At 52.4% G+C, this 23,342-nt stretch overlaps 1 protein-coding gene across 6 annotated transcripts in view; it reads right to left on the bottom strand.

Moving 5' to 3' along the window:
- Window positions 1–5,051: 5,051 nt before the first annotated feature.
- The window catches only part of FLYWCH1 (FLYWCH-type zinc finger 1), a 45,774-nt gene continuing 27,483 nt past the window's right edge, over window positions 5,052–23,342 (bottom strand). For 2 of the 6 annotated variants that reach the window (XM_033429046.2, XM_049699416.1), the window contains 9 exons: window positions 22,971–23,072; window positions 21,753–22,187; window positions 21,028–21,489; window positions 19,554–19,997; window positions 19,117–19,380; window positions 15,227–15,496; window positions 14,013–14,285; window positions 12,783–12,855; window positions 5,052–6,187 (listed from right to left, as the gene is read on the bottom strand). In XM_033429046.2, the coding sequence (XP_033284937.2) occupies window positions 6,148–6,187; window positions 12,783–12,855; window positions 14,013–14,285; window positions 15,227–15,496; window positions 19,117–19,380; window positions 19,554–19,997; window positions 21,028–21,489; window positions 21,753–22,086 (2,160 nt within the window). In that variant the 5' untranslated portion in view covers window positions 22,087–22,187; window positions 22,971–23,072 and the 3' untranslated portion in view covers window positions 5,052–6,147. The remainder of the gene's footprint in view (window positions 6,188–12,782; window positions 12,856–14,012; window positions 14,286–15,226; window positions 15,497–19,116; window positions 19,381–19,553; window positions 19,998–21,027; window positions 21,490–21,752; window positions 22,188–22,970; window positions 23,073–23,342) is intronic. The other 4 variants (XM_033429045.2, XM_033429047.2, XM_049699417.1 and 1 more) reach the window with 3 other exon arrangements.

Here is a 23,342-nt window from a genome sequence, read left to right as displayed (position 1 = left end):
GAAAAGGGCGGGGTGGAGGACAAAGACGACCAGGACCCCTCGTGCAGAAGGAAGGTCAGTGGTGGAGTGGAGGAAGAACTGACCCCTTTTCTGGCAGGAGGGTTGATTAAAAAGGGCTGTCCATCTGTTCCACTGTACTTTGGGCCCCCACTGCCAGGCTGATCTCCTGCAAAAGGGGTATTGGATGAAAAGAAGGGGGTGCTCAGTTCCAGGACTCAGGCACCAAGATGAGAGGCAGTATCCCCACTGCAAGCTCCAGTCCCAGGTGGCTCACAGAACCTTGAACTAAGGAAGGCCTGGGCTCTCGCCCCCACCACTTCCAGGGAGTTCAGAAAGGCTGCCTGCCGAGGGACCCATGGTCTCAGGCAGGACCTCCCCCTGGTCTCCCCGCAGCAATGGTACCACTGTCGTGGGAGGGCTGGGTCCCTACTGCCTGGCCCCTACCTGCCCCCTGCCTGTTTACTGACCCTGGCTCCTCCAGCTCCTGCACAAACAGCTGAACTTCATTTCCCTGCTTCCCTTGCATTAGGTATAGCCACAGGAGTGAGCTCTGGCTATGAGGCATGGGCAGGAGTGATGCCTTTCACTCCTCAATTCTCAAAGCAAGGGCCCAGATCAACAGCATTGACATCACCAGGGAGCTTGTTAGAAATGCAGATTCTCATACCCCACTCCATGCCTCCTTCATCAGAGCCTGCATTAACAAGATCCCCAGGTGTTAAAGTTTGAAAAGCACTGATGTAGACCCCAGCCAGGTCTGGTCTACAATAGCCTCAGTTTCTATCTCCTTCATTCACCAACTAGATGGAGGGGATACCTAGGGCCTAGGGGAGGGTGGAAGGAGCCAGATTCCCTAGCGACCTTGTAGAAGGAGCCCACCAACTAGAAGTATCAGCGTGGGATTCTGCATGAGTGGAGAAATAAATATCTATGTGTTAAGCCACTGAGATCAGGGGCTTGCTTGTTACAGCAGCTGGCACAACTTACCTGGACTAATACATTCCCCCCACCCTCATACAGTTCTTGTCTCCAAGGCTGGTTCCTCTGAGAGCTGGGAGGGAGAATGTTCCATGCCTCTCATTTAGCTTCTGGTGCCTTGTTGGCCGTCACTGGCATTCCCTGGCTCATAGAAGCCACTAATCACCCCAGTCTCTGCCTTCACCTCCGCATGGCATTCTCCCTGTGTGAATGTCTGTGTCTGAATTTCCCCTTTTTATACGGACACCAGTCATGTTGGATTAGGGGCCCAACCTACTGCAGTAGGATCCCGTCTAAACTAATCACATCTGCAACGACCTATTTCCAAATAAGGTCACATTCTGAGGTACTAGGGGTTAGGATTTCAACATGTGAATTCTCGGGGGACACAATTCAACTCATAACATGTTACTTATTTCTTGTCACTTTTCCATCCTTGCTGCTAGTTCTCTAGTCCGAGCCACCACCATCTCCTACTTGGACTAATAGCTCTCTCAACTGAGGTCCAACTCCCCATGGTTACCCTGAACAGCCCTTCCACAGCCAGAGTCTTTTTTTAATGGGAGAAGGCTGAGGGGCTGTTCTAGTGCCCTCGGAGCCCTCAGGGGAACAGTAGGGTGGACAGCCAGGAGAGGCTGGGCTCTGCAGAGCTGTGATGAGGATGCAGCCTGAGGCTGGCAGCCGCCCTGCCCTTTGTCTCCAGAGACTCCCTTGGGTACCTCTGGCTTCTGGTCCTTGAACCAGGTAATCATACCTGATATGGACACCTGGGAGAGAACACCTGGGGCAGGTGTTGTATGCTGGGGTTGCATTTTAGAAAAGCCCTTGGCTATCATGGGGACAGATTGCAGAGGGGACACTGGATGCTGCAGTGGTCACAAAGGTGAAGGGTTGGGGCTCTAGGTGACTCGAGGGCCTAGGGATGGGGATGTTTATTTTTCTATTATTATTTTTTTTTTTTGCGGTCCGCGGGCCTCTCACTGTTGTGGCCTCTCCCATTGCGGAGCACAGGCTCCGGACGTGCAGGCTCAGTGGCCATGGCTCACGGGCCTAGCCGCTCCACGGCATGTGGGATCTTCCCAGACCGGGGCACGAACCCGTGTCCCCTGCATCGGCAGGTGGACTCTCAACCACTGCACCACCAGGGAAGCCCAGGGATGTTTATTAATACAAGGATTGACTAACAGTCTTCTTTACCATATGTGTGCCTTACTAGTGCTATGGACTGAATGTTTGTGTCCCCCCCAAATTTACATGTTGAAACCCTAATCCCAATGTGATAACATGAAGAGGTGGGACCTTTGGGAGGTGTTCCAGTCAGGGTGGAACCCTCATGATGTGTTAGTGCCTTATACGAAGAGGCCAGAAAGTTAGCTAGGCCTACCCCCCTTCCGCTCCCCATGTGAGGACACAGTAAGAAGGTGGCCAACTGTAAACCAGGAAGAGAGCTCTCACCAAAACTCAACCATGCCCGCACCCTGACCTCACAATTCCAGCCTCCAGAACTGTGAGAAATAAATGTCTGTTGTTTAAGATCCCCCCTCTGGGGCCTATGGTATATTATGGCAAGCTGAGTGGACTAAGACACCTGGATTCCCCAAATTCTCCCAGCACCAGAGGAAGGAACCCCATCAGCCTTAACACATAGGGAAAGAAACCGCAGAGGTAGTGACTTCTAATGGGTCTGAGGTTTCTTTTCGGGGTGATGAAATGTTCTGGAATTAGATAGAGGTGACAGAGGCCTTACTCTGAATGTACTAACAGCCACTGAATCGTACACTTGAGTCGGTGAACTCTATGGTGTGTGGATTGTATCTCAATAAAGCTGTTACTAAAGAAAGAAAGAACTAGGCAGGGTGGCACTTGTGGCACTGATAGCTGACGGGACCTAGGGACAGGCAGGGCGGTGTTAAGGACGGCTCTGGGTTTCTACTTATGTGGTGGAGCTGTCAGAGGAGGGGGATGATGAGGACACTCCCCTTCTCCACCTTTGCTGCTGGTGACCGTGGGATATCCAGGGTCAAGGTCCTGGGGGCAGCTGGACACACAGGTTTGGTTGCAGAAGGGAGGGCAGAGCTGGGGCTGCAGATTGACAAACCGTGAACCCTGAAAATGGCTGGGCAGAAAAGGGCTGAGGTCCAGTCCCCAGAACACCAACCACCTTGCTTATCGGTTGGGTGGGAACCAAGGAGCCCTCAAAGGAGATGCAGAGAACCTGGGAGCCACCTTCAGGTCTGCAGGGCTTAAGGAGGGGCAGTCAGTGCAGGCGGTGAACTCTGAGATGCACCCGCTGAATTTAGTGACAAGGAAGTCCTTGGTGCTACCCAGCAGGAGCCATCTCGACAGAGGACATGGGGACAGGAGGCTGGGCTGGGTGGGCAGGGGGAGCTGGGCCAGGAGAAGCATTTCAGTGACGCTCACCTCACAACCCCAGGGACAAGACTGAGGGCTGGGGACCCTAGAGCCAGCCGCTGGCCCATTTTTAAAATTTGAGTAACTTTTTGGCAGTCTCGCTGCTCCTTATGAACTTTTTATTTCAGAGTTCATAATTGAGATGTTGTTGTGCCATCACCCAAAGAGACACAGAGATATATTAGTGGCTCCACGTGGTGCAGACATAATGAAACAGGGTTTATTGGGGGAACTAGCAGCAGAGTGGAAATAGGGAAGGAGGAGGGCAGGACCACGCCCAGCTGTCGCTGTCCACCAGGGGCCAGCTTCCAAGAGGGACTTGCCTCTGTGCACTTTGCTCTGTGACAGGGATAGGGCAGGGGACATCTTGCTGGCTCTGGAACCGTGGAGGAAGTGGCTGTATGATGGGGAGCCTCTGGGGCTTGGTGGTGGGTGGTGAGTGGCCATGGGGCTACCCAAGGCGGCAGCAGTATCCAAATTCATGTCCATTGGGGAGTCCTCGGTCCGAGCAACATGGACCATCCACCTGCCCTCTAAGGTCAAAGCAGGTGCAGAGATGAGAATGAGTGGCTGGGCCCTGGTCAATGTGAGCATGGGGGCAGAGGGACAAGCCTGAGTCCTTCCTCTGACTCTGGGCCTGGAGCCCAGCCAAGGTGACAGTCATGGGACTCGAGATTTGGAGTCGCCTACCCTGCGCCCCGTGGAAGCCCTACTGTGGAGGGTGGGAAACCAGTGACCCTGCAGGCGTTTGGGTGACATTGGCTGCTGGGACTCGGTGCTTCTCTCCAGGCACTTCAGGCCTGTGTGAGGTTCCTCTTTGTGTGGGACTGAGCAGAGCCCCAGCTGGTGCTGGCACAGACTTGACTGTCCTTTTAAGTTCAGGTGCCGTTCTATAAGTGTGGTCACCTCCCGTGGATGTGCACATCTGTGGGTCTGGGATTGGGGTGCATCTGTTCCCACAGGGCTGTCTTTGGCCTTGGCCATGGGCAGTTCACTCTCTCGGGGCAGCGTGCTCCATGGCCAAGAGCACTGCCCGAAACATAGCCCCTGTGTTGCGTGTCCACTGCAGGCGGCCAGCAGCATGATGGGTCTCTTGGCAGGTTCCTGCCTCCTACCTGGGAGGTGGGCTGTCACGTTGCTGGACCATCTCCATGACTGCTGGCCAGGCTGGTGGGTGAGGGCCCCATGGAGCCGGTAGTCGGGTCAAGAGATGGGACAGTTACCTGCCTGGGAAGGTAGCCAGGGTCTTGGGGGTCAAGGTTGCCCTGGCTTGGGGGTGCCAGTTCCACTTCAAGCTTGCCACAGCTTATGAAAACAAGTCAGGGAGGACTTGGGATGAATCAGCAGAGGGTCAAGGCCTCTCTTTCAGCTCCACGGGGGCTGGGGAATGGCCAGCAGAAGCTGCACTGTCCCCCCGTGCGCTGGGAGCAGACCCCTCAGCAACCTTTCCGAGGACTCCCACCACTAGGACTAGGTGGGTCCTAGTCCAGCGGGCACCTGGGCCAGGTGACCAGACTCTGCCCCAGGTGTGGAGGCTTCCCTCTGCCCAGCCAAACTCCATCACTTCCTACCACGTGGCACTGAGACATGTGGAGTGTATGCCTTTCTGGTGGCCATCTGTTGCTGCAAAGGGCATGTGGACGCACAGCAGCTCTACACAGTAAGATATAAAATCAGGTTTATTGCAGGAAATGTATAGGCAGAAGGACAGTGGGGGGTGTCTGAGCTGTCACTGTCCCATGGCTGGACGGCAGGCTGCATGGCCAGCTTGGTGGGAGGAAGCCTGCACCGTGTGCTCCCCCTGCAATTCAAGGAGCCCGCTGGGGAGGATGCGGCCCTGTTAGCAAGCAGCAGCCTCTGGAGTTCGTGGGGAACATGGGCTCACTGCTCCCTGCAGGCTGTCTCCCTGCCGTGCCATCAGACAGGAGAAGGGGTTGCACCTGCTGTCATCGGGGTCTGCCTCTCCTCCTGCATCAGGCGAACGTGGGCGACCCTGGTGGAGTTTGCCCAGTGCTGGCTTCCTGCAGCCGTCAGGCTGGCTTCCAGGGCCTGAACAACACCTGCCCTGGGGATTGTGGACACTGGGTTTAATTTAAGTTGGAAAACAGCAAAGGGAACTCTAACAGAGGGTGTAGCAAGGCCTCTGGTTTCGGCCTGCTCTGTTAATGGGACAGCCACACCCCGGCAGCAGATGGCCAAGGAGCATGAAGGCCCACCTGGCACCTGCCCGGAAAACACCTGGGGCGGCTGGAACCGCAGGGGCAGCTCAGCCTGAGGAAGCAGGAACTTCCCCAAACGTGCCCCACCTTCGTCTTGAAGTGGCCTCCATGATGATTTTCCACGTTGTGGAGCTGAAGCAGGACCACACCCAACAGGAAAGCCCTTGGCAAAGCCGTGGGCTCTGAAAACAGATGGGTATTTGCACCAGGGCAGGGGCAGGTGTCTTTGTGAACGATGCTTCCTTCCTCAGAGCTTTTGGTGGCCGTGGCCCTCCCCACGTCAGTCCACGTCACACACAGCTGCGGGCCACCAGCTCCTGGGGCTCTTCTTTGTCGGCAGGGAGACACCATCGAAGTGTTCCTCCTGGGAGGCCTCTTGAGGAAATGTGAAGGCCGTGGATGCTTTGGAAGAGTGAAAGAGGTTTTGTCGAGCAAAATCTAACGTGGTGGGAAATGCCGGGGTTCTGTGTGGACCTGGAGCATCCTTGACGCAGGTGACACGTGAGGTTCCTCTGCTGAGTCCGGGAGGAGGCTGGCCTCATTGGGACTCGCTGTCCAGATGTGTATCTTCCACCTTCCTGATGACAAAGAAACACACATTCATGATATCCATGAAATCCAAACGTGGTGGAAAGAGATAATCAAGAAAGTTAAGGAGTCCTGTAATCCCTTTCCCCTAGAGATCACCATCAACCAGATCATTTTTATACACACTCATATACATGCATCACAGCAGTTCCTTTAAAACGTGAGATTGGGAATTCCCTTGTGGTCCAGTGGTTAGGACTCTGAGCTTTCACTGCCAAGGGCGCAGGTTCAACCCCTGGTGGAGGAACTAAGATCCTACAGGCCATGAGGTATGGCCAAAATGAATAAATAAATAAATAACTTCACACCCTTTAGCTACACCCCCAAACATTCCTCACCCTAGGCAACCACTAATTTAATTTCTTTTTTTTTTTGATTTTTTTCTTTTTTTTTTAACATCTTTATTGGGGTATAATTGCTTTACAATGGTGTGTTAGTTTCTGCTTTATAACAAAGTGAATCAGTTATACATATACATATGTTCCCATATTTCTTCCCTCTTGCGTCTCCCTCCCTCCCACCCTCCCTATCCCACCCCTCCAGGCAGTCACAAAGCACCGAGCTGATCTCCCTGTGCTATGCGGCTGCTTCCCACTAGCTATCTACCTTACGTTTGGTAGTGTATATATGTCCATGCCTCTCTCTCGCTTTGTCACAGCTTACCCTTCCCCCTCCCCATATCCTCAAGTCCATTCTCTAGTAGGTCTGTGTCTTTATTCCTGTCTTACCCCTAGGTTCTTCATGACATTTTTTTTTCTTAAATTCCATATATATGTGTTAGCATACGGTATTTGTCTTTCTCTTTCTGACTTACTTCACTCTGTATGACAGACTCTAGGTCTATCCACCTCATTACAAATAGCTCAATTTCGTTTCTTTTTATGGCTGAGTAATATTCCATTGTATATATGTGCCACATCTTCTTTATCCATTCATCCGATGATGGACACTTAGGTTGTTTCCATCTCTGGGCTATTGTAAATAGAGCTGCAATGAACATTTTGGTACATGACTCTTTTTGAATTATGGTTTTCTCAGGGTATATGCCCAGTAGTGGGATTGCTGGGTCATATGGTAGTTCTATTTGTAGTTTTTTAAGGAACCTCCATACTGTTCTCCATAGTGGCTGTACCAATTCACATTCTCACCAGCAGTGCAAGAGTGTTCCCTTTTCTCCACACCCTCTCCAGCATTTATTGTTTCTAGATTTTTTGATGATGGCCATTCTGACTGGTGTGAGATGATATCTCATTGTAGTTTTGATTTGCATTTCTCTAATGATTAATGATGTTGAGCATTCTTTCATGTGTTTGTTGGCAGTCTGTATATCTTCTTTTAAAAATTGTCTATTTAGGTCTTCTGCCCATTTTTGGATTGGGTTGTTTGTTTTTTTGTTATTGAGCTGCATGAGCTGCTTATAAAGTTTGGAGATTAATCCTTTGTCAGTTGCTTGATATGCAAATATTTTCTCCCATTCTGAGGGCTGTCTTTTGGTCTTGTTTATGGTTTCCTCCGAGCTTTCACTGCCAAGGGCACAGGTTCAATCCCTGGTGGAGGAATTAAGATCCTACAGGCCATGCGGTGTGGCCAAAATAAATAAATAAATAAATAAATAAATAAATAACTTCATAACCTTTAGCTACACCCCCCAACATTCCTCACCCTAGGCAACCACTAATTTAGTTTCTTTTTTTCAAAAAATATTTATTTATTTATTTATTTATGTTTTGCTGCGTCAGGTCTTAGTTGAGTCACGTGGGATCTTTCGTTGCGGAGTGTGGGCTCTTTTGTTGCGGAGTGTGGGCTCTTCGTTGCAGTGCATGGGCTTCTCTCTAGTTGTGGCACGCAGACTCCAGAGTGCATGGGCTCTGCAGTTGCAGAGCGCGGGCTTAGTTGTGCCTCCACATGCGGGATCTTAGTTCCCTGACAAGGGATCAATCCTGCGTCCCCTGCATTAGAAGGCGGATTCTTAACCACTGGACCACCAGGGAAGTCCCTAATCTACTTTTTAACTCCATAGATTTGCCTATTCTGGACATTTCATAGAAATGGAATCATACAAGTTGTGGTCTTTTGTGTTTGGCTTCTTTCACTTATCATCACGTTTTTGAGGTTCATCCGTGTTGTAGTGTGTGTCAGTTCTTCATTCCTTTTTATGGCCAAGTAATATTTCATTGTATGAATGAACCATGTTTTATTTATTCATTCAACCATTAATGGATATTTTGGGTTTTCACTTTTTGGCTATTATGTTTAATGTTGATATGAACATTGATGTACAGTTTTTTATGGACACATGTTTTCAATTCTCTTGGGTGTACAACTAGAAGTGGAATTACTGGGTGAACAAATACTCTATGTTTAACTTTTCTTTTTTTTTTTGGCTGCATCACGCAGCATGCAGTTTTTCCGACCAGGGATTGAACCCTCACCTCCTGCACTGGAAGTGCGGAGTCCCAACCACTGGACCGCCATGGAAATCCCTGTTTAACATTTTGAGGAACTGCCAGACTGTTTTCCAAAGTAGCTGTGCCATTTTACATTCCCACCAAGAGTGTATGAAGGTTCCAATTTCTCCACATCCTTGTACACACTTGTTATTGTCTGTCTTTTTGATTTAGCCATCTTAGTGGGTGTGAAGTGCTAGCTCACTGTAGTTTTTTTTTTTTTTTTTTGGCTGCATTGGGTCTTCATTTTTGTACATGGGCTTTCTCTAGTTGCAGTGAGCAGGGGCTACTCTTCGTTGCGGTGCATGGGCTTCTCATTGCGGTGGCTTCTCTTGTTGCGGAGCATGGGCTTTAGGTGCGTGGGCTTCAGTAGTTGTGGTGCATGGGCTTAGCTGCTCCGAGGCATGTGGGATCCTCCCAGACCAGGGCTCGAATCCGTGTCCCCTGCATTGGCAGGCGGATTCTTAACCACTGCGCCACCAGGGAAGCCCCTCATTGTAGTTTTGATTTGCATTTCCTAAGGCTAATGACGTTGAACATCTTTAATTGTGCTTATTGGCCATTAGTATATCTTGAACTTCATAAAAAAAATAAAATCTTTGAAATAAAAACTGTCTATTCACATCCTTTGTCCACATGTTAATTGGATTATTTGTCTTTTTATTGTTGTGGTTTGCAAGATCTTAGTTCCCCGACCCGGGATTGAACCAGGCCCTGGCAGTGAAAACTCTGAGTCCTAACTGCTGGACTCCCAGGGAATTCCCTAAGAATTCTTTATATATTCTGGATACAAGTCCTTTAACAGATATGATTTGCAAATATTTTCTCTCATTCTGTGGATTGTCTTTTCCAACTTTCTTGATGGTATTATTTGAAGCACTAAAGTTTGTTTTTTTTAAAATTTTTTTATTTTTGGCTGCGTTGGGTCCTCGTTGTTGTGCGCGGGCTTTCTCTAGTTGTGGCAAATGGGGGCTTCTCTTCACTGTGGTGCACAGGCTTGTCCTTGCAGTGGCTTTTCTTCCTGCAGAGCATGGGCTCTAGGAGCATGGGCTTCAGTAGTTGTGGCTGCTTTTTTTGTACAAAAAGGTAAAAGTGAGCAATTGTTATCACTTAGGGATAGTATCAGGGTCAAGTCCTGGAAACATCCTTGACCTTGACCCTGGAAGCTAAGGGTCAGCCTTGCAAGCAGGTTGTTCTAAGGACAGAAGTTGCAGGCCTGCTGTCTTAAATCTGTTCTGTACACAAGCTGTATGATATTGATTTACAGCTGGGAAAGCAATCTTGCATTCCTGGCATAAGTCCCATTTGGTCATAGTGTATGATCCTTTTTTATGTTGCTGGATTCAGTTTGCTGGCATTTTGTTGAGAATTTTTACTTCTATGTTCCTAAGAGACATTGCTCTATAGTTTTATTTCTTTTAATTAATTAATTAATTAATTAATATATTTTGGCTCTGCCACATCTCAGTTGAGGCACGTGGGCTCTTCATTGTGGCATGCATGCAGGATCTAGTTCCCCAACCAGGGATCGAACCTAGGGCCCCTGCACTAGGAGCACGGGGTCTTACCCACTGGACTACCAGGGAAGTCCCTAGTTTTCTTTTCTTGTGATGTCTTTGCTTGGTTTTGATAACAGGGTATTGCTGGCCTTACAGGATGAGTTGGGAAGTGTTCCCTCTTCTTCTATTTTTGGGAAGAGTATCTGTCTTCTTTAAATATATGGTAGAACTTGGAACTTCCCTGTTGGTCCAGTGGTTAAGACTCCATGCCTCCAATGCAGGGGGCCCGGGTTCGATCCCTGGTCAGGGAACTAGATCCCACAGGCCGCGTGGCCAAAAAAAAAAAAGAATATCTATCTATCTATCTATATCTATATAGTATATAAGTATGTAAATAATATATTATATCTATAAATATATATATTATATATATATATATAATATATATATATGGTAGAACTCATCAATTAAGTCATCTAGGCCTAAGCGGGAATCTTAGTTCCCTGACCAGGGATCAAACTTGTGTACCCTGCAGCAGAAGCACAGAGTCTTAACTTGTGGGGAGTTTTAAAATGACTAATTCAATCTCTGTACTTGGTTTAAGTCTACTCAGATTTTCTATTTCTTCATGAATCAGGTTTGGTAGGTTTCTAGGAATTTTTTCATTTCATCTAAGTTATCTAATTTGTTGGCATGCCATTGTTCACAGTATTTCCTTATAATTGGTTTTTCTGGTCTAGCTAAAGGTTTGTCAATTTTGTTGATCCTTTCAAAGAAACAACTTTTGGTTTTGTTAGTTTTCTCTATTTTCTTTTTTTTTAACATTAAAAATATATTATTTATTTATTTATTTATTTATTTATTTATTGTATTCTTGCCTGCGTTGGGTCTTAGTTGCGGCACACAGGATCTTTGTTGTAGCACATGGGACCTTTTGTTGCTGTGCATGGGCTCTCCATTGCAGCGCACAGGCATCTCTCTAGTTGTGGTGCACGGGCTCCAGAGTGCATGGGCTCTGTAGTTTGCGGCATGTGGGCTGACTAGTTGAGGCGCGTGGGTTCAGTAGTTGTGGCATGCGGGCTTAGTTGCCCCGTGGCATGTGGGATCTTAGTTCCCTGACCAGGTATTGAACCCGTGTCCCCTGCATTAGAAGGCGGATTCTTTACCACGGGACCACCAGGGAAGTCCCTACTTTTCTATTCTCTACTCCATTAATTTCTATTCTAATAGCTATTATTTCCTTCCTTCTGCTTGCTTTAGGTTTACATTGTTTTTCTTTTCCTAGCATTCTTTTTCTAACATGTAAGTTTGAGTTATTGACTTGAGATCTTTATTTTTTTATTATTTTTAAAAATTAATTTATTTTATTTATTTATTTTTGACTGTGTTGGGTCTTCGTTGCTGTGTGCAGGCTTTCTCTAGTTGCGGCGAGTGGGGGCTACTCTTCCTTGCGGTGCACGGGCTTCTCATTGCAGTGGCTTCTCTTGTTGCAGAGCACGGGCTCTAGGTGCACGGTCTTCAGTAGTTGTGGCTCGCAGGCTCTAGAGCGCAGGCTCAATAGTTGTGGTGCACAGACTTAGTTGCTCTGCGGCTTGTGGGATCTTCCTGGACTAGGGCTCGAACCCGTGTCCCCTGCTTTGGCAGGCAGATTCATAACCACTGTGCCACCAGGGAAGCCCAAGATCTTTATTTTTAATTTTTATTAAAAAAAATTTTTTTTGGCTGCGCTATGCAGCATGTGGGATCTTAGTTCCCCGACCAGGATTGAACCTGTGCCCCCTGCAATGGAAGTGCAGAGTCTTAACCACTGGACCACCAGGGAAGCCCCTCAAAGTATTTTCTAATCTCCCTTGTAACTTCTTTGAGTCACTGGTAATACTTATAAGTAGGCTGTTTAACTTTCATGTATTTGTGAGTTTCCCAAATTTTTTCGTCATTGACTTCTAATTTCTTTCCACTGTGGTCAGACAAAATACTTTGCATGATTTCAATCCTTTTAAATTTGTGGTGTCTGGGGACTTCCCTGGTGGTCCAGCGGTTAAGACTCTGCGCTCCCAATGCAGGAGGCCTGGGTTTGGTACACGGTCAGGGAACTAGATCCTGCATGCTGCAACAAAGATCCCCCATGCTGCAACTAAAGACCCAGTGCAGCCAAATAAATAAATATATAATTTAAAATAAATAAAAAAATTTGTGGGGTCTGGTTTTATGGCCTAGATATGATCCATCCTGGGGACTGTCCCACATGTGCTTGAGAAGGACGTGAATTCTGCTTTAGGTGGTGGCCTCCTTCTTGCTCTGCATTCTCCCTTGGATCTCTTGGATCACTTGTTTTTGGGGGAGATAGCTGTCATGTTTGAGGGCACTCAAACAGCCCTAAGGAAATGTCTACATGGTGAGGAATTGAGGCCTCCAGCCCACAGCCATGTGAGTGAACAGGCCATTTGGAAGCACTTCCTCCAGCCCCACTCAAGCTTTCAGATGGGTGTACCCCCACTGACATCTTTCCTTCAACCCCAGAACCACCCCACCCAACCACTCCTGAAATCTCGACCCACAGACACTGTGACAGACAGTAAATATTTATTGTTCTTAGTCATTAAGTTTTGTGTAATTTGTGATTATGGTAATACAGTTACCCATAGCTCTGTTGGCTTTCAGGAGCACAAGTCTCGAAGCACAGTTGAACTTCAGGCAGAAGTTTTGTCTTTTCTGAGTAAAAAACATTGAAAACATGGATTAATAATTCTTTTCTTGTTGAAGCTGCCAGAGGCAAAGGCACACCTCCTGGAACGATGACTTCAAGGCCTTGAGGATGAAAACCAGGTGGAATGACTCTGATTGGGGGAGTCATTAGGGGAATTCTGGTTTTCTGATGCCAAAACTACCTATGCCCGGTAAAATAAACTGCTGGAGATCCTGAGTCAGTCTTCACCTTGTCACCAAAAAGACTGGGAGGCAACAATCTCAAAGATGGCATGCCCTTCACCCCAACAAAGGCAAACCACAGCGCCTCCTCCTTGGTTAAGCTGAACAGTGGCTTTCTCATGGAAAAAAAAATTTTTTTAAACAGAAATCAAGTTTCTTTTGTTTGTTTGATACAACTTGGATTCATTCCCGTATTTTATAAGATATGCCCTTTAATATTTCCATGAATTAATATGAGACACATAATGCTTTCTAAAGACTGGTTTTACTAGAAAAATGGTACAGATGAACCCGTTTGCAGGGCAGAAATAGAGACACAGATGTAGAGAACGTATGGACACCAAGGGGGGAAAGTGGCGGGGGGTGTGTGGTGGTGGGATGAATTGGGAGATTGGGATTGACATATACACACTAATATGTATAAAATAGATAACTAATAAGAACCTGCTGTATAAAAAATAAATAAAATAAAATTCAAAAATTAAAAAAAAAGACTGGTTTTACATTCTGTTTATCTGAAGGGAACCCATTTTCAGTTTGATACAGTTAATTATTTGCAAAACTACGTGTGTGTGTGCACGCACGGGAGAACTCATGTTTGCGTGTGCACACACATTAGTATATTCTTCTAGGGTGGTCTATATTTTTTCATCAGATTTTCAAAAGATACTACCACCCATAAAAAGTTAGGACCTCTTAGTATAAAAGAGAGGAAAAAAATGGCAGTTACAAGGGGAGTTGGTTTTAAGGATGGGACCAATTTAGGTGTGTTTCTAGGCTCAGGAGAAGGAGCCAGTAGAGAGGAAGGTTAGAAGACTGGAAAGGCAGGAAGACCAGGGAACAAAGGTCCCCAGACAGTGCCTGTCGCCTGAGGTGTCTGAACCTTGGGCTGGCAGAGACCAAGATACCCACAGCTCTCTCGCCCCCACTCCTGTCTGTACCTGGGTCTTCCTGCTGGGCTGTGCTGGGGAGCCGCTCCCGCTGCCTCAGGGCCTCCAGGCCCGCCAGGTCAGGCAGGTGGCAGTGGCTGCGCATGACGGTCACCCGCTGGCCCTGGGTGATGGCCCGGCTGCGGCAGCCCAAGCGGGCCTGGTCCCGGCACATCCAGTATACCTTCTCCCCGGCCGCCTTCTCCTTCCTGTAGAGGAAGGACTCGTACACCAGGAACCTGCCCCCGAGAGAGGTCCTCAGGAACTCCAGGGGCTGGAGGGTTTCTGGAAGGAACATGACGTGTGAGTGGGGTGCCTGGGCCGGGCCTTGGAAGCAGGGGACAGAGCCTGGGTGCCAGGGATGGAGACTGCTTCCTTTGTCCCACCAGCCAGCTCCAGCCAGGAAACTGCAGACCCCCCAACCCCCGCAGGTCCCTCTTTGGTCCCTGCCCTCCACCCCAGCCTGTGCTGCAGGGCCCTGGGGACTGAAGCTCAAGCCACCACGGCCCTGATGCCCTGGAGTGCAGACTGGCTGTCTGTCTGATGGCTGTAGTGCTATCGGGGAGGCTGGCCCTGCAGCCGCCCAAACACTGAGCTTTCCTGCGGGCCTCTCCTGACCCTGCTCGGCCTTCATGCTGGCTGGCAAGCAAGCACCCCAGGGCAGGGGCTGGGCTGAAATGGAATACTCTGGAAGGGCCATGGTTGGTCTGGACAGTGCACTAGGGGCCTCCCGGCTCCCTGTTCACCCTCCCCTTGGCCAGCTGGCAACCAATCAAATTCTCCCTTTTGAGACTTTTAAGAATCTGAACTGAAAGCTCCTGACATGTTGGGGTTGGGGTGGCTGAAGGCACTGGCAGGGGTGGGGAGGGAGAGGGGAGACAGAGGGTCCCCCAGGTCCAGGAGCACTGCCCCACAAATGGGTGCCGAGCATTTCCTGCAGCTGCCAGTAATGCCACTGCAGCCCCTGGCCCCGTTTCCTCCAGTGGTCTGAGTGGGTTTCTCCCACTGACAGCGCATCCCAGATGAGGACCAGTGCCATTAGTGTGGAGTCCAGATGTGGCCCCTGCCCTAAGGGAGCCCACAGACCAGGAGGACAGACACCACTGGACATGGGCCACAGGAGGAATGTCCCAGCAGGCAGCCTCCAGCCTGTGTTCTGAGCTGTCCCCAGGGGCTGCTGGGCCAGCAGGGAGACCGGGGCCCGGCCCGTGCCACGCCCCTCTCACCCACACCTGAGCCTTCCCTCTGGGCTGGGCTGGGGAGCTGCTCCCGCTGCCTCAGGGCCTCCAGGCCCCCCAGGTCGGGCGGATGGCAGTGTCTGCGCATCACCATGACCCGCTGGCCCTGGGTGATGGCTCGGCTGCGGCAGCGCATGCGGGCCTGGTCCCGGCACGTCCAGTACACCTTCTCCCCGGCCGCCTTCTCCCGCCTGTAGAGGAAGGACTCGTACACCAGGAAGCTGCCCCCCAGAGGGGTCCTCAGGAACTCAGGGCCTCCTGGGGAGAAATGGGAGAGGGGGTCGGGGGAGGAAGAGCCTGGAGCCAGGCCTGGAGCCGAGGAATGAGGGGGGCCGTGACCCCGTTCTCAGAGCCTAGAGCAGCATGGCTCCTGGCATGAGACCCACGGACCCCACCCCACGCTGCATCTACCTCCTCACAGCCCAGGACACAGGCCCCCCATCCCCCAGACTCAGCCTAGCCTGAGCTCCCAGGGCTCCTTTCCCAAGCCTGGGAGAGAAGGGAGGCGGGAGACTGGTGAGGTGGAGATCGCTGAAGGCAGAGTCCGTCTCCTCCACCTCGCGGCGCCTGCAGGAAGGCGGTGTCTTATCTGAGGTGCCGGCAATGGGATGGCACAAGGGCCTCTCGCCCCTGCTAAATTGGAGGAATTAGTGGACAGGCCCTACGGGGGATAAGCAACCAGGAGCGAAATGGGAGTTGCGTGCAGCCCTTTGTGCATGGTGAGCAGTGGGGCTGTAGAAGGGTCCACTCACCCAGGGAGCCAGGCTGGGTGGGCTTTGACCTGAGGGCAGGAGGGGAGGCAGGGAGCGGCCTGGGCCACTGTCCTGACGTGTTGAGAGGGGGGACCTGGAAGGTGGCCACGCCCTTCTGCTCTGAGGACTCCCTTCCCGCTGCCCAGGCACCAGGACCACACAGGAGGGGTGGAGGGGGATTCGGGGGTCCGTCAGCACAGCAGCAGGGATGGCAGCCATAGTGGGGGGTTGGTGAGAATGCCCTGGAGAAGGGGGGCCAGGGTGGGGGGTGAGTAGCCGAAGGGGAGGTATATGATGTGGGGCATGTTTCTGCTCCCCCAGCACCCAATGAAAATGTTCACTGAGGGATGAAAAAGGCACAGGGCGTGAGGCCAGAAATTCAGAGAGGAGAGGAGATGGCAGAGATGCTGACCCAGGTTAGACGCTGGGCAAAGGGGGTCACCTGGTCACAGACCTGGCAAAGCAAGAGCTCGCCCAGCCTCAGGGGGTGACTCTCAGAACAAGCAGAGTCCAGTGGCCAAACCTAGGGAGGCCCGAGGTCCCTCCGAAGTAGGGGTCTAGGGCAGGCCCCAAACAGGGGGACTGACAAGGACTGTCTGCGTGAAGAGCAATAAGACAGGTGCCCGCCCTGGGGGAGGAAGAGTCTGGGGTGTGGGGGAGGAGGAGGAAGTCTGCACTGACATGAAACTCCCTGTTTCCCTGCCCAAGTCCCTGGAGCCGGCAGCCAGGCTGAAATCGCTGCAGGAGGTTGGTCCTAGGGCTCTGAGGCCTGGGGTCTCGAGGGTCGCCTGGTCGGCACCCACATACGGAGCGTGTGGGTCTCTCCTTAAACCTGGCTAAGGACCACTGGCCACGTGGGTCAAAGGTTCTCATACCATCTTACATGATGAAAAAGTCAAGACTCTTACACCAAGCATCACAAATGAGACCATGCAAAGCAATTTAAAGTGTATACAACAATCATTCCCCCTTTAGTTTTGCTGCTTTATACAACTGTGTGATCGACAGAAAATTGAATGGCATGTACCTGGCTGGAAAATTTCACCAGTTGACAAAAAAAAAAAAAAGAGAGAGAGAAGCTTCACCCTGAATGGCAGAGACTAAAGAAACTCATACAGAAAAGGTAGTTGGAGAAAACAAGGCCACTGCCAGAGGCTGGATGGCAGGGCCACTGCACTCCTCAGAGGATGGAATGCAAAGGAGTTCAAATACAAGAGTGAAAGTTAAAAATTAAATAGAAGGACTGGAAAGCAAAATCAAGGAAATGTCAGAAAAATGGGGACTCGAAAGTCATTGAACATGAGAAAATTTTTACAAGTGAAGGACATGGTTTCCGGCCTGAAAAGGCCCCAAGTGCCCCCAGCAGAGCCAGGTACCACAGGGATGGGGACACGACCCTATACCTTCAAGCAAAGACCCCCTGTATGCACCTTGGAAAGATGCAGTCATTCGAGCACAAACACCAGACAACCATGGAAAAGGAGCCACAAACAGCCACACCTCCACTGCAGTGTGTTCCCACTCAGCCGTGGACAGATTTATAGAACAAAAGTGCAACAGTGGGGCTTCCCTGGTGGCGCAGTGGTTAAGAATCCGCCTGCCAGTGCAGGGGACAAGGTTCGAGCCCTGGTCCGGGAAGATCACACATGCCGCGGAGCAACTAAGCCCGCGAGCCACAACTACTGAGCCTGTGCTCTAGAGCTGCGAGCCACAACTACTGAGCCCACGTTCCACAACTACTGAAGCCTGCGTGCCTAGAGCCCGTGCTCCACAACAAGAGAAGCCACCACAATGAGAAGAGCACACACCGCCATGAAGAGTAGCCCCTGCTCGCCACAACTAGAGAAAGCCTGCACACAGCAACAAAGACCCAAAGCAGGCAAAAATAAATAAATAAATAATAAATTTATTAAATAAAAAAAGTGCAACAGCTGCCTCGAGAGGAGGGGGCAGTGGGTAACTGCTGGGTCCTTGCCGTCTCTGGTCGGAAGTCAACAGGAAATAAAAAAACAGTTGACAGCAATGGAAGGAAGCACGCTTTAGGGAAGAGGGCAGCAGATGCCCTAAGGAACAACGGAAAGGGGACTTCCCTGGTGGTCCAGTGGTTAAGGCTCAGCGCTTCCACTGCAGGGGGCATAGGTTCAATCCCTGGTTGGGGAACTAAGGTCCTGCATGCCGTTCTGCACAGCCAAAAAATTAAAAAAGGAAGCAAGGAAGGAAGGAAGGAAGAAAACAAAAAAAGGAACCATGGCTGAGTGGTTATTTGGGGTGGGAGTTGGGGGTAAGGACGGGGCGAGGCTAGATCATCCCTAGGTACATAGAAGTTATAAGGAAATGGGATAAAAAGAGTCAGAAAAAAAAAAAAATCAGAGATCTCAAGTTTGAGAGAATTTTAGGGCCAAAAAGGCTCTAAAGGCGACTCAGATGACTCAGAAAAGTATGGGACTGGGAACCCCCGAGGGAGAGCAGGGAGCAGAGAAGGCTGGGCCGAGGCTGCTCTTAGCAAGATGAGCCGGAATATGCACGTTATTGTGGCCACGAGAGTCAAACATAAGCACTGTGGGGCCGACAAAGGTGGGAGGAGGGGGGCTGTGACCCTCGTCATAGAGCCCAGAGGGACGATGGTAGATGATCAGGCAGAACAGCTGGAGGAGAACAGAAGTCAATGACAGGGTCACCTTCAGCCCTTAAGCCACATCTGTAGGACGTGCTTATTACTGGGCACGGTGTCAGCCACCCACACTGGAAAAATGAGAAACCAGCTTGTGCAATTAGCTTTCTCTATGAATCCTATACATTCTTAAGAAAAAAGAAAGGATGAGAAGGAGGAAAGGGAGCCTGGGTTGATCAAGTGCTGCAGAGATTCTGGGCTGGTCTGAGCAGGAGAGTGAGGCCCACTGCCCAAGAGAAAGGGTGATGCCCCAAGTCACCTAATCGACTTGGGGATAAGGTGAGGTGGACCAGGAGGGGGTGTGGGGGTAGGGAGATGAGACAGGAGGGAGCTGTAACCTTCCAGAGGGTCCCCAGTAAGGACGGGGAGGATGCTTGCTGGAGGTCAAGAGGGAACGGGGTGGGCAGTCTGGGTCTTCTGACTGTCCCCCGAGGCCGCTCCCCGGTCTGGCCTACCAGAGCTCCCTCGCTGAGCCGTGCCAGGGCGTTTCTCTCGCTGCCGCAGGGCCTCCAAGCCCCCCAGGTCGGGCGGGTGGCAGTGGCCTCGCATCACTGTCACCCGCTTGCCTTGGGTGATGGCTCGGCTGCGGCAGCCCATGCGGGCCTGGTCCCGGCACGTCCAGTACACCTTCTCCCCGGCCGCCTTCTCCCGCCTGTAGAGGAAGGACTCGTACACCAGGAAGCTGCCCCCCAGAGGGGTCCTCAGGAACTCAGGGCCTCCTGGGGAGAAATGGGAGAGGGGGTCAGGGGAGGGAGGTTGGAAGCTGGGGTGTGAGCCGGAGCAGGGCCTGGGGCTGGGCCAGGCCTGGCATCGCCCCCCTCCCACCTCCTGGGACCTCGGGGAGCAAGACTGGAGTGCAGGCAGAGCGCCAGGCCAGCGGGTGTGGACTCACCCAGGTCCTCGTCCTGGTCCTCCTCGCCTTGCGGCTGGGCCAGGAGGTCCTGATCTTTGGCCTTTGACCGCTTTCTGGGCCGGGGCCTGGTGAGAGTCAGGGGGCCCGGCCCCCTGCGGTAGAACAGGCTGTCCACGCCTTGGAGCAGCTTGTCCACTTGGCCCCCGGGGCCGCCCGGCCTGGCCCGCAGCAACTCCATGGCCTTCTCCTGCTGCCGCCGGGCCTCCAGACCCTCCACGTCAGGCGGGTGGCAGTGGCCACGCATGACAGTCACCCGCTGGCCCTGTGTGATGGCCCGGCTGCGGCAGCCATGCAGCGTGTGGTCCCGGCACGTCCAGTACACCTTGTCCCCCACAGCCTTCTCCCGCTTGTAGAGGAAGGACTCGTGCACCAGGAAGCTGCCCCCGTAGCAGGTTCTCAGGAACTCCAGGGGCGGGGGCCCTCCTGGAGGAGGAAGTGGAGAGGGGGCTGGGCAGGTGCAGGCTGGCAGAGCTCTGCTCCTTTAGTTTACCGTGCAGGTCAGGGCCCTGGATGCATCCCCACTGATTGCCCACCCAGTGCCCCAAGGAGGCTGTGTGGCTCCTCTCCTGGTGGCCGGTGAGGAGGCCACGGCTCTGGGTGGTCAAGCACCACGTCCCAGGTCACACACTGGAGAGGGCCAAGCTGCCTCCGATGCCACACCCTGCCTGCTCAGTCACTCCCGGCCATACTTTTTCTTAGGGTTTGTTTGAAAATTGTATCTAATTATCGAATAACACATGCACACGCCATAAAATGAAATGGGACCAAAAGATACACAGTGAAAGACAAGTCCTTCTCACCCAGCCCCCGGCACCCAGCACAGCAGCCGCCTTAAATCCCTAAATCCTTCAATCCTTTCCAGGTCTGGAGGCACCCAGCCTATGGGACCAAGCCCACCTCCCAGTTACTGGTAATAAAAACTGCCACAAAGAACAAAACAAAACCCAACAAACAAAGAATAAGAACCTCTGCAAAGACTCCATCTACCAGTTACTCAGTGACAACACACACTGGACCAGGGCTGGCACTGCAGCACCAGATCCCCTAATGGCGAGGCTATCACACATCTTAGGAGCGACCTCCTGACCTGCAGCGCTTCAACAAGGCTGCCCAGCTACATGAGGCAGAGCTGGATCTTGAACCTGGGGCACAAGGCTCAAGCCTCCCACCAGGCCGATCTTCCCAAACTTCAAAGGTTACCAGAATCACGTGGGGTCCATAAACCTCAGGTTTTTGCATCAGGAAGCTCCAGAAGGACCTAGGCTGCCTGGCTCACGAGCATTAGTTCTACCCCTTGGGCTTAATGATTACTTGGACACATTTATATTTTAAAAATCGTTTTGACTTTGAGCACATTATGAAGCCACGTGGGACCCACATTTATCTTTGGGCAGAGGAAAGGGCTGTGGTTCACACCTGCCTGAGAGTAGAGCCGGGGTGGGGGGGCACTCACCGGTCCCCAGCGTCGGGCGTTTCTTGGGAGGCAAGCTCAGCAGCGACAGGGCTCGGAGCCCCTCATCCTCCTCGGGAGCTGGCTTGCTCAGCACTGGCCCCGGGGCCGGCTCCGGCTCCTCGGGGCACAGCCACGGGCCCACCCCCTCCAGGGGCTCCTCCATTCGGCCGCCGGGGCCCTGGGGATCCCCCAAGCCTTCGGGCAGGGCTGGGCTGGGCAGCTTCTGTCTCTGGCGCCGGGCCTCCAGGCCCTCCTCATCGGGCGGGTGGCAGTGGCCCCGCATCACCGTGGCCCTTAGGCCACGGGTGATGGCCCGGCCCCGGCAGCCCAGCTCGGTGTGCTCGCGGCACTTCCAGTATACCTTGTCCCCCACAGCCTTCTCCTGCTTGTACAGGAAGGACTCCAGCACCAGCAGGCGGCCCCCAAATGGGGTCCTCAGGAACTCCAGGGGCTGGGGGGCTGCTGAAGGCAAGGGGAGGGCCAGGTCAGCTGACACAGAGCAAGGCTTGAGCCAGGGGCACAGATGGGAACACAGGGATTGGGGTGCCCTTGGATGACGTCCTGCGATCATCACACCAGCCTGGGTCAAGGTCCAGGAGGCCCTGCTCAGAGCAGGGAAGAGATGGCTAAGGTCACCTCACTGGAAAGGGGAGTATGCGAAGCCCAAGTCTGAGCATGCAGGGCCACAAAAGTGGCCAGACAGGGGCAGCTGGCCCGGAACTCACCTGTGTCTGGCTTGCTGTGTTTCAGTTCCTGGGCCTGGGGGCTTGGTTGGACTGCCCCCTGCTGTTCCTCTACTGGCAGGATCTGGGGGGTCCCAGCCAGGGTGTCAGGGCCAGACATCTCCAAGGACAGGACACAGTGCACTGCTTTGGGCTGGGAGTCCACTCCATCCCCATTCTCAGTGGAGGCTGTCAGTAGGACCAGTTCGGAGAACTCCGTGGGCTTCGTGGGGGCTGCGGGGACGACATCTGTGCCCAGCTCAGGGGACTCAGGGGAGGGCTCCTGGCCGGCCTTCACGCTCTCGCCCTCCTGCTCACTGGGCTCGGGCAGGGGCATTCTGGGACCGATGGCCTGGCCCCCAGGCCACGCTCAGGCCCCAGCAGATGGATTTCTCCTCCACCTCCCTGGAAGGAACCCAGCAGTTCAAGGGCTCCGTCCTAAGGCAGGAGGCAAAATCCCATTAGTGGAGGTGCCCTTGGACCTGGGTTCAGGAAGAATCTGGGCTGGAGGTTGGGGCAGATGGGGCTGCCTCGGTGCCCCCAGGAAAGGACCTGAATGGAGCCAGAGAACCCTGGGCTGGTGCTTCTGCTCTCTTGGTAGCCTTGGGTCCGTCACCTCTCCCAGCCAAACCTCACTTTCCCATCTACAAAATGTGCCCAAAACAGGGCTCTCAAGGGGCTACTGGGGTGACCAAGGTGCTGACAGCTGTGAGTTACTAGGAATCCAGGCCCACAGGTGCTGAGCACACGGTGAAGTGCTTCCACAGGTGTTTCCATTTAACCTTCAGCCCCCATGTTATGAAAGTTGATCTTTCTCATTGACCCAGGTTACAGATGAGGACACTGAGGCATGCAGCCATGAAGGCAGAGCTGGGAGTCCAGTAAAGGTGGGTCCAGAGCCCGCCCGTACAGCACCTGGGGTACCTCATCCAGGATAACAGGAACCGGTCTTCCTGAGCACCAGGCGTTGGGGAAAAGCACTTTGGGGACATGAGTTCAGGTCACCAACCCTCCCAGAATGCCTGGTGCCCTTCACCCTGACACTGTGTCACTGGGAGCATGGGCTGGGCCCCTGCTGGCACTCTGCAGACCCCAAAGGAGGAGCCTGGCCCTGGGAGGAGGGACTCTCTGGATTCACAACTAGATCCATCCCCCATCCCAGGCAAGAGGCCCCGGGGCACCCAGTGCTAGGGGACACCAGGGCCCCACAAGGGCAGCGACCTTGTGTCTGAGCTGGTGCTGGCTCTGCCTCAGCTGAGTGGGGACAGGGCTGTGGAGGTGTCCAGAGAATCCGTGGTCACTGAGGGCTCCTTGGCTTCTGGTCTGGAGAAGCAGAAAGGATGGATGACAGGCAGGGCTGGCCTGGAGACCGGGGCCCTGGGGCATCAGTGTGGGGGCATAAGTGGCCGTTTTGTCTTCCTGGGGGACTGGGTGGTGGGTGCATGTCAGGGTCTTTCCCATCTATCAGTACTAGCCCAGAAACAGGATGCGGCCTCCCAGCACGTTTCAGCTTCCCCACCTGTGAGCTGTCATCCCCATCCCAAGCTCTACGGTTCTAATACCTGGGTCCCCCATTCCTGCTCCGCCATTTCC

This window comes from Orcinus orca, chromosome 16 (genome assembly GCF_937001465.1).
Source record: "Orcinus orca chromosome 16, mOrcOrc1.1, whole genome shotgun sequence".
Lineage (NCBI taxonomy): Eukaryota > Metazoa > Chordata > Mammalia > Artiodactyla > Delphinidae > Orcinus > Orcinus orca.
This window is presented reverse-complemented; position numbering and strand designations above follow the sequence as displayed.